The sequence below is a fragment of the Nicotiana sylvestris genome, chromosome 1 (genome assembly GCF_000393655.2).
Source record: "Nicotiana sylvestris chromosome 1, ASM39365v2, whole genome shotgun sequence".
Lineage (NCBI taxonomy): Eukaryota > Viridiplantae > Streptophyta > Magnoliopsida > Solanales > Solanaceae > Nicotiana > Nicotiana sylvestris.
The window spans coordinates 130,837,921-130,849,415 of record NC_091057.1 but is presented as its reverse complement, the minus strand read 5'-3'; the positions used below and the strand labels follow the sequence as shown (position 1 = coordinate 130,849,415).

General features: G+C 36.2%; 1 protein-coding gene across 1 annotated transcript; it reads left to right on the top strand.

Moving 5' to 3' along the window:
• The first annotated feature begins 2,023 nt into the window (after nucleotides 1–2,023).
• LOC104217161 (S-adenosylmethionine synthase 1) lies at nucleotides 2,024–4,752 on the top strand. Its single transcript, XM_009767321.2, has 2 exons — nucleotides 2,024–2,231; nucleotides 3,372–4,752. Exon 2 carries the CDS (start codon nucleotides 3,373–3,375, stop codon nucleotides 4,552–4,554), a length of 1,182 nt encoding a protein of 393 aa, XP_009765623.1. The 5' UTR covers nucleotides 2,024–2,231; nucleotide 3,372; the 3' UTR covers nucleotides 4,555–4,752.
• The last annotated feature ends 6,743 nt before the right edge of the window (nucleotides 4,753–11,495 follow it).

Genomic DNA, 11,495 nt, shown 5'->3' with positions numbered 1-11,495 from the left:
GGGTCTCTCTGACCGTATAGTCTTTTTGACTTTTTTGTTCCTTTTGTTAATCATCCGAGTCTTTCCCATTGTTTGTGGACTGATAGATAATATACGGCAATACCTTTGACTTACCTCTATTTGTAGCTCATACTCAAAGAAATTTCTAGGTTTAACGGTATAGAATATATTTGTATATACACACACATCGAGTGAAGAGCGACTAAACAATCGGATCAGACAAACAAACTGTTTTACTCGTCATTGAAACACAAACTGAAGATATATCGGCCTATTCCTATTATTAGTGGACAAATTTGTTGGAAAATAAAACTCTTTTATCAGGCGCGAGAGAGAGGGGAATGCTTTCTTCAACAAGAAAGATAAAGACAATGGACCCAAATATAATTGACAAGGCATTATCAAGTAGCATTAATGTTAATACTTGTATTAGCTGGTAGGCTAATATATACACGAGGGAGAAAATGACAGGATTGAGCTATGTTTGCAAGTTTGTGAAGGTTGGTGGGTGGCTTGACTTCACCAAATCTTTCCTACTTACTGGTCCTACAAAGACAGATGGAATTCAATTACAAATTTCTTGGTACTCTCGTGCATTCTTAATTGAAATTTCATGTGCCAAATTTTCTTTTCTTTGTGGTCAATTTAATTAGGTGAAAACGAAAGAAAGGTAGAGAAAGAATCCCTGTTTTCTTGGTGACAAAAATATATAGTAAATGTTTCCTTATATTATTTGTGATTTTATACTAAGAGACCTAATTGAAATCTTTCTAATTATCTTTTTTTAAGACAATGAAATATCTTATACAATATTCGATTCAGTAAATCTAGAAAAATATTACGAATTTGAACACACTTCAACTTTGATTGACTCATTAATAGACTTTCAATGCTTTTATTCAAAAATACAAACTATGAAGATCTTGGATCGAAAACACAATATTGATCTTACTGTGACTTAAATAGAAAAGAAAAGATCAGTACATTAAATACTTTACCAAACTACATGTTCTATGATTTATTAACTTTCATGTCAGCAAATACATTGTAATAAATTTTTTATAGGATTTGAAAGCGCCAAAACACCAAAATATTTTTATCCACACATTTATTAGTTTTAAGTGAAATTATCTTGTTCTTCATCTCTCAATATAATTGGGATTCTTTCCCTCATTGCTTATTAGTCTATATACTATCTTCAAGTATAAGTCAAGTAAATTCATTGTAGAGTTTTCTTATACTCATGAACAATTTTACTTTTTCATTAATAACAACAATTACAACAGTAATCAAGATCAGATTAAGATTTAAAAATTAATAATAACCCTGGCTTCTTTTTTCCAGGCCACAAAAAGCCCGAAACCAACAACCCAGCCCGGCCCATGGCCCACATAAAGTGATAAAAATAGCATGGTATAGCCAGTTTTCGGACTAGTCATTCAAAAATAGTCAGCGTTTATGAAGTCAATGAAAAATAGTCACTATTTTGCTGCAACAGAGACCGGTCATATGTTGGAGTTCTAGTGTACTTATGCTGGAACTCCATCATATTATGCTGGAGCATACTTATCCTGGAACTCTAGTATAATATGCTGGAGTTCATGCATACTTATGCTGGAACTCCAGTATAATATACTGACGTATTTTTCGGGTTTTGAACAATGTTTTTGCTCAAATTTATCTTTACATGAAAAATGGCTAAATTTCAATTACTTTTGAATTGCGTTATTTTTGAATTTCTCCCCATAAAGTGGTTGGTAAATACAAGACAATTGTGGTTGGTAAATACAAGACAATTGTAGTAGTACTCTAGTAGTAGCAGTCCATATCTTCACCACTAATTAATTTTCTTTTCCACTAATAAAATTGGATAATATAATCATGTGGATATATTTCTCTTCTCACCCACCCCCACTTTTTGTAGCCGTTAGATCAATACCCCATACTTCATCAACGGTTAAGATTCATTATGTAACCAAAACCCAACTACCTTAATTAGTCAGATTAAGGCCACAAGGACAGCACGTGAGCAATGGATGTTAAGACCATGGCCACGGGTCTATAAATAAGACTCCAACGTCTAAGGTTAAGACTCGCAAGCAGTTGGCGAACTAAAAATACAAAGAGGTTTTTCTCTGAAGGGGTAAAAGTGTGTTCCTTTCAACGTTTGTGAGAACCTCTTTTCTTGTTCCGTTCGCTGTTGGTTTTCTTCTTCGCCACTTTTTATTGAGGTATTTTTCAATTTAGTGGTATTTTTTCAGTTTCACTAGTTGAATAACTAAGTCTTTCTGTGTTTTTCATGGGTCTTTGTTGTTTTCTTGCTGGGTTTTGTGACAGATCTGGGTGTTTTGTGCTTAATTCCTTGGGTTTGGCTGATAATATGGTAGTTTCTTATCTTGTCCATGTGGGGTTTTGAATAAATGAAAGTTTATGTTTGTCTGGTCTGTTTAGGGTTGGTTATGCTTGAACATGGGTGTTAGAAACAGGGAAGGGAAGGAAATGTTTTTTTAATTCTGGAAATGAATTAGATTTCCTGTTTGAATTTGAGATTAATTTTTCTTTTGAAATGCTTTTGCTCTAAAAAAATCCTTTCTTTAAACTGAAGTTTTGATCGTCTCAACTCTGAACTCAGGTTTGGTGTTGTATATCCGTTTTCTCTGTTTTTGGTTATCTTCTTTCTTCTTTGTGGTTTGATTCGATTATCTTTTTGTTAATAAAATTAACTAGAAATTAGAAGTAGTTGATTGATCTGATAAAGATTGTCTTGCAAGAGTACCAGCTTCATGTGTGAGAATATGTTATTTGCCAACTTTAGAGTGGAAGAATATAGCTGAACTCTCTAATGCTTTTGAGAAGTTGTTGATCATTATCGAAATAAATGGTCCAGCTTGATATTTTCACAGACAAAAGGAGGATTCTTTGGACATTTGCTTTAATTTTGTCAGGATTGGGCGAATCACTTTAGGTGATACTATATTATAGGAATAACTCTACTCCTTCGGGGTAGGGGTAGTCTGCGTACACACTACCCTCCCCAAACCCCACTAGAGGGATTTTATTGGATTGTTGTTGTTGTATGTGATAGGAATAACTCTTTATTGGAGAATATTTTGCATAGAATCTCCTTGATGTTGCATTATCTGTTAGTGATTCTTGTTCGTTGGAATATGGACTTTTAGCAAGTTGGAGAATATTTGCACTGATACTTATCTTGTAGCATCAGTTTCTCTGCATTTACTGTTTTGTTATGTGAAGAAGTTGTCATTTCTTTTTGTTTTAGCAATTGTAGCTTCTATTTTTCTCTTTATTGTGGCTTCTTTTATATACTTGAACTTATGTTATGTGGAGTAATTGATTTTGTCTTCTTACAGAATGGAAACTTTCCTATTTACCTCCGAGTCTGTGAACGAGGGCCACCCAGACAAGCTCTGTGATCAGATCTCTGATGCAGTTCTTGATGCCTGCCTCGAGCAAGATCCTGAGAGCAAGGTTGCCTGTGAAACTTGCAGCAAGACCAACTTGGTCATGGTCTTTGGTGAGATCACAACCAAGGCTAATGTAGACTATGAGAAGATTGTGCGTGACACATGCCGTAAAATTGGATTTGTTTCCGATGATGTTGGTCTTGATGCTGACAACTGCAAGGTCCTTGTATACATTGAACAGCAAAGTCCTGATATCGCTCAAGGTGTCCACGGCCATCTGACCAAGCGCCCTGAGGAGATTGGTGCTGGTGACCAGGGACACATGTTCGGGTATGCCACAGATGAGACCCCTGAATTGATGCCTCTCAGCCATGTGCTCGCAACTAAACTTGGTGCCCGCCTCACTGAAGTTCGCAAGAATGGTACCTGCCCCTGGTTGAGGCCTGATGGCAAGACCCAAGTTACTGTTGAGTACTACAATGACAATGGTGCGATGGTTCCAGTTAGGGTCCACACCGTTCTCATCTCCACTCAACACGATGAGACCGTCACTAATGATGAGATTGCCCGCGACCTTAAGGAGCATGTCATCAAGCCAGTCATCCCAGAGAAGTACCTTGACGAGAAGACAATCTTCCACCTTAACCCATCTGGCCGATTCGTTATTGGTGGACCTCATGGTGATGCTGGTCTCACTGGTCGTAAAATCATCATTGACACCTATGGTGGTTGGGGTGCCCATGGTGGTGGTGCTTTCTCCGGTAAAGACCCAACCAAGGTTGACAGGAGTGGTGCATACATCGTAAGGCAGGCTGCCAAGAGTATTGTAGCTAGTGGGCTTGCTCGGAGATGCATTGTGCAGGTTTCTTATGCCATCGGTGTGCCCGAGCCATTGTCCGTATTTGTTGACACCTATGGCACTGGAAAGATCCCCGACAAGGAAATTCTGAAGATAGTTAAGGAGAACTTCGACTTCAGGCCTGGAATGATTTCCATTAACTTGGATTTAAAGAGAGGTGGCAATGGAAGATTCTTGAAAACTGCTGCCTATGGTCACTTTGGACGTGATGACTCTGATTTCACATGGGAAGTTGTCAAGCCCCTCAAGTGGGAAAAGCCCCAAGACTAAGTTTCTGCAGGGCAGTGTTGCCTATGTTTTTGTTCTTTGATGTTTGCTTGTGGCTCTAGAATCCCCCGTGTTTGCTCGTCTTTGTACTTCATTTTTACCCTTGTTTATTTTTTTGGTCGTCCTGTTTCTAGTGTGTTGGATATCTTGAGCCTTACAAGATAAAAAATGTACTATTATACATAAAAATTCATGCATTTATTTCCTGGTGTTCTTCAGAAAATATATTGAAAAAAGATGCCAAATGATCAGTGCAAATGATGTAGTTGTGCAATATTAGGGATGCAGCTGTACTGTTTACTTATATGTTCGTTCGTTTGCTGACAATGAAATTACTATTAAGTTCCCTTAAGTTTTGTCCCATCTTGAATGAAAATTCCTTTAAAAGTCGACGGTTAAAGGATAAATTTCTTTCTAATCGCTTGATTTACAGAGGGTACTTGAACAAGGTTGGATTAGTATCCATCTGTTTTTTTTTAACCCAGGAAAACCCGCCACTGGATAAACCCCACTGTGTAATAGTCTTCAAATCACACCAAAATATAAACCGCACTAGGCAAATCCCATGCGACAGCCCAATTGGACCGTCCCTTCGGGACCCATCTGTTTCTTTTGCATGTTATGGTATTTTAAGTTTACTATTCAAAATATAACTTTCCATGTGTATAGCTACTTTTATAATCGCTAGGCAAAGTTATCTACCAACAAAATCTTCACCAATTGAAGCACATTTCGACTCTGCGCACGCTTAAAAAATTGGGCTTTGACAAAAACCAAGTCATTTTGAAAGATTTATGGTCAGAAAGATTAGATGTGAGGCTCAGTCAAACAAACATTTTTCAAGATTTTAATTAGATTTCACTATTATACGATATTTGGTCCAAGTTATTGAAAGTGTAATTCCAGATCAAAAGGCAATGGTTCTGCAAAGGTATTTTTTCCTTTTGGCTTTTGTTTCATTTGAACGTTACTTACTATTAAAATTGTCACACCCCTTTTTACCCATGGATTGTGGGTTAAAAAAAATTTTTTAATTAAAGTGACAAATTTGAAATAGAGATTATTTTATTTACAAAGTCACCACTTGGAATTGATTTTTGCCGATGTTCCAAGTCACATTTTATTTGAATTCCTATTCAAAGGAAGGTTTGACTCTATTATTATTGGTCTGCGAAAACATTCTGTTGACCGGGGAGAAGGTGTAAGGCATTCCCCGAGTCCCGTGGTTCTAGCACGGTTGCTTTATTGACTATATTTGGCTTATATTATTTTGGATAACTTGTGTTTTATTGAATCTCATCTTTTACCTATATTTGTTTTTATTGCTTGATTAAAGTTATGAAAAAAGTTATCTTGAAATAAGTTACGCGTACTAATACTTATTTTGTTACGTATTACAATTATGCCACGGAGGTCATACACATAGCCATGATATTTAATTATTTAAAGCGCACCTAAATAAACTAGCGCACTCGAATTATTTTCCTAAATTAATTTAAGATTATTGTAAGGCCAAGAGTTATGGAATAGTTTGTAGAAAAAGTGTATGATTTTAGATATTTGAATAAATAAACTATCATATACCAATACCCTACCTCCCAACAATTGAAGCCTAAACTTATTAGTGTCCAAATCTTCCAAACTTTTAGCAAGTTTAAAAACTATATATTTTGAAACATGGTTAAGCATATAACATTTAAGGATTGATTTACATTATTATTTATAAAGTTTAAAGATAAATAAATAAAATTACATAAAATAAGATTAAAAAAACAGAGGGAAAAATAAACCTTTTAGTGCAAGATTTTCAATTAAATGAGTCTCCAAGAATATGTACAATAACTTAGACGAACGCCGAACAAGCATAAGCAAAGATGATCATCAAAGCCGGTGAACAGAGCTCCAACGAAATCCTCGACCTCGACTGTTAACACCACTCTTTGGCATGTAAAAAGGGATGTTTTGAAGTATTTTTGTTTGGTTTTAGGGTGTTGAATTGCTGAAAATTTTCGAAAGAAAGAGGAAGAAAGAATGACACGAGTAGAAATTGTCGTAGCATAGAAGAAGACAAATTTTGTTTCTCCCAATTCTCTCCTCTCTTTTCTCTCGTTTTATCCCTCCTTCTTCTCAGATTTTCTCTTCTATTTATAGCAAAAAATGTCGAAATTTTTCAATTTTTTTATTTTATTTTTTTAAAATTTTTAATTAAAGAAATCCCACTTACATTTTGCTTTTTTTTAATAAAATAAATTCCCACCTTTCCTTACTTTTATCTTAAAATTTCAACTTTAATTACTTTTCTTTTTTTTATTTCCCACTCATTTTACTTTTCTTAAAAACAATTCACTATCTTTTGCTTTTATTTTAAAAATTCTACTTTCTTTTACTTTTAATTTTTTAAATTTCCAGCTACCTTTATATTTATTTTTTAATTCCAACTTTTGTTTACTTTTTATTTTTTTAAATTTTCACAAAACTTTACTTTTATTTTTAAAATTTTTCACTTTCTTTTACTTTTTAAAAGAGAATTCCACCTACTTTTACTTTTATTTTTTTTAATTCCATACTTCCCTTTTTCTTATTTTTTTAATCTCCCGAAATTTAAAAAAAAAATATTTTTGGATTTTTTTATTATTTTAAATAAAAATAAAAATAAAATAATATTAATAGTAATAATTCACCTTTTAAAATTTTGTATTTTATCCTATAATTAAAAGTGTAACAAAGCTAAAAATTGTAGGTTAAAACCCCTAAAAATATTTGCATAGAAGAAGTGATAAAAATTAAATATTGTCAAAAATTAGGTGCTCACAGCTGCTCTCTTTGCTTGGAAATATGAAGAGTTTTCAAGCAAAGATAAGGTGAGTCTTGTGACTAATTTTTGAACATATCTTTATTCAAAAGGGAAGAAATAAGGATAAGAGAAAAAAGAAAGGGTACAACCGAGTTTTGGTTTTGAACAACCTATATATCCCGGGTTATAGGGAAATCAGGTAGCGTGTAGTTCAAGAAAAAATGATGGAATGATGATTTGAGGAGTCGAGTGGGGTTCCGTCGAGGCTCCGGTTCGCGATCCTGTTATTATATAAAAAATAAAAAAGAAACTAAACAAGTCAATCAACTATGAGTTACAAGATTCATATTTATAAGTCTTCTAAAACATAATTTTGAGTCTTGACTGGTTTTTCATGTAGACTGAATCACTGAACCTTGATGCTTGTTAGCTACTGGTGCTAGTTCATTCTTCTACCGCTTCTTCTAATCAAAATTGGAAAATGCAATGCTCGTGATTTCAGTCATGTTTTGAGCAGTCCAAATTTTAGCTGCTTCTGCATTTCTAACTCACTTCTTTTCCTTTTCTTTTCTTTATTCTGGATTGAGAATTCTTCTTTTGGTCATCTCGGACACTGTGCCTCGAAGTAAAAAACCTTCTCAAACACCAAAACAAACAAACGAACGAAATTTTTCAGTCCCAGTTTTTACTAGAAAACTTTCGTGAGTTATTGTAATAAAATTCTAAAATACTTCTTTACGAAAAACACTAAAGTGTCAGGATTGGTGTACCCTAGGAAAATATAATTTTTTGGGAATGGTGTACCCTGATTGTCCAAATGGTGTCTCAACTAAGGATTGATGTACCTTATGTTGGAAAACAAAGCTAGGGATTGGCGTACCCTATACTGGTAAGGAAATGTAATCAGGGGTTGGTGTCATATATTACTGAAAAAGGAAATGTAACCAGGGGTTGACACCCTGTATTACTGACAAAAAATGTTGAATCCCCCTGGGTGGTAAAGTTCTACCTGGGTTAAACTACAAAAGGCAAGCTTGGGCGAAGAGTACTTCTACCCGGAAATATGAGCTGGATCCCCCTAGGCGAAAAGGTTCTACCTGGGTTAAGCTATGAAAAATAACATGAGCGAAGAGTACTTCGACCTAGAACTATGAGCTGGATCCCCATAGGCGAAAAGGTTCTACCTGGGTTAAGATGTGTAAAAACAACCTGAGCGAAGAGTACTTCTACCCGGAACTATGAGCTGGATCCCCCTAGGCGAAAATGTTCTAACTGGGTTAAGCTGCGTAAAAACAACCTGAGCGAAAAGTACTTCTACCCGGAACTATGAGTTGGATCCCCCTAGGCGAAAAGGTTCTACCTGGGTTAAGCTGCATAAAAATAACCTGAGCGAAGAGTACTTCTACCCGGAACTATGAGCTGGATCCCCCTAGGCGAAAAGGTTCTACCTGGGTTAAGCTGCGTAAAAACAACCTGAGCGAAGAGTACTTCTATCCGAAACTATGAGCTGGATACCCCTAGGCAAAAAGATTCCACCTAGGTTAAGCTACGCAAAAACAACCTGAGCGAAGAGTACTTCTACCCGGAACTATGAGCTGGATCCCCCTAGGTGAAAAGGTTCTACCTGGGTTAAGCTGCGTAAAAACAACCTGAGCGAAGAGTACTTCTACCCGGAACTATGAGCTGGATCCCCTAGGCGAAAAGGTTCTACCTGGGTTAAGCTGCGTAAAAACAACCTGAGCGAAGAGTACTTCTACCCGGAACTATGAGCTGGATCCCCCTAAGAGAAAAGGTTATACCTGGGTTAAGCTGCGTAAAAACAACCTGAGCGAAGAGTACTTCTACCCGGAACTATAAGCTGGATCCCCCTAGGCAAAAATGTTCTACCTGGGTTAAGCTACATAAATATAGGAGGTGTGAACAATAGTGATGTATGCCGAAAGTAAAAGAAAAATGGAGATTTTAAGGAGCTTACGTTTGGTGACATTCGTTCTTTTAGAATCACCATTCTGCATGCTTTGTTCTTGCTTCAAACGAAGAAAAATTTGTGAGTTTTCATAGTGGTGGTTGGTTTGTGGCCTTGATGCCCTAAGTAGTTTGATTCACGGCCACTGTTGTCGAAGGACTGATTCTGTCAGCATGGCACCGAGATGCTTGACTATTCTGTATTATTTTCTAGAGACCTTGGCTTTCCAAACTTTTGCCGAGATGGTTGACCACGTGGGACTCAACCTTTTCAACTTCATTTGCCTTTATAGGTACTTCAATTTGATTTTCTCCTTCCAAGAGTTCTGATTTCGAAGCATCGGCCGCCATGGCCAGTCGAGGCCGACTTATGCCCCCTGACGAGGCTAAGTGCCTTTTTGCATATTAGTTTGTATCAAATGAGAACCCTGTAAATCAGTCTTACCATCCTTTTTTTGTCTTAGTTTCGGAACAGAGTTAAACTAAAAGGGATTCAAAGAAAACAAACAATGGAATGGAGGTTAAAACAAGAAGTGTCCCTTTCGGAGAAAGGAAAGAAGGACTTATCTGGAGTACATGCGAACTTCAATGAACATGACATGCCTTTTGGACTGAATGTCTGATTTGTGTAAACCATCCGACTCTCGGAAATTCATCACAACTTTTGCCTCAAAATCGAGAAACCTAGCCAGTACTCTATCGATGCCGATGGCTATGAGAATCCTCTTTTTGATCAGGGGCGCCCTCTGCGGGTTTTTACGAGCTGACCTCTCTCATTTCTCTACTCACCATTGCCTTATAGTGCTCTTTGCGAGTTTTCACTAACAAGACTCTCTCATTTTGATTTCTTTGTTGACTGTCGCCTCACGGTGTCCGTGTGGGTTTTCACCAATAAGACTCTCTCATTTTATTTCTTTGCTTATTGTCGCCTCACGGTGCCCGTGTGGGTTTTCACCAATGAGACTCTCATTTTATTTCTCTCATTTGATTGCATCGGATCCAAGTAGCTGTATCCTCCAATTTTGGACATCTTTACCGATTGATCGAAATGATTTGAACATGATTTAGGGTAAAAAGAGTTTGGACTGAATTACAAGTTTGGAAATGAGACTCTCTCATTTTATTTCTCTCATTTGATTGCATCGGATCCAAGTAGATGTATCCTCCAATTTTGGACATCTTTACCGATTGATCGAAATGACTTGAACAAGATTTAGGGTAAAAAGAGTTTGGACTGAATTACAAGTTTGGAACCTTTTAGGCAAACCATCACCGAACCATTATAACATCTGCCCCAGTTTCACTTTTGGGGGATTTTGAATTTTTATTTTGGTGTGACTGAACCCCAAAGAGTCTGCCTACGTATCCTTTCGGAATCAAGTCGGACGTAGTTCAGGAAATTTATTTTTGATTTTTTTTCTTTTGTTTTTCTGTTTTGTTTTGTTTTGTTTTGTTTTCTCTTTCTTTCTTTTTTCATTTTTCATTTCTTTTTCTTTTTTATTTCTTTTTTTTGAAATTTTATTTTTCCAATTTTTTTTTCAATAACACTTTCAGGTTCCAAAGAAGATAATCAAAGAAGAGTAACCGGACAACATTAATGCTATATAGAGGATCCAACATAGTACCTTTTGACTGCATTTGCATTGGCAGTTGTTTCAAGGACATTTCCTTCGATGTGTCCCAAGTACAACGCACTCTTTTGGCAGTACTCTTGTTGCAATATATGGACCTTTCCAATTTGGAACCAATTTTCCTTCAGCTGTTCCAAATCTTTGTTTTATTTCCTTAACTTATCCTCATTACGATCTAATTCTTGTTCATTACTTCGAGGTCTGATAGCTTTTCAGGATCTGGGCATGAAGTCCGCAAGCATGTCATGTTATTGAAATCTGCATTTAATAGAACTGAAAAGAAAAATAAGAAAAGTGACAAGACTAAGAAAAGAGATATTCCTGGACAATGAAATATTAACTTCATTTTTTTTTTGATTTTTTTTCATTTGAAGATAAAAGGGTTTACATCGGAAAGTAAGACAATAAAGTAAAACATCTGGATCACACCTTGAGATAATCCGAACGCGGAAAGGATAGCAAGACTGGCTACCGAGACTCCCATTTGATAGGGAACTTTGAGGCTTAGCAACCGTTTTTTGGCTTTTCTTCTGTCTCGGCAATGGTTGCAACGA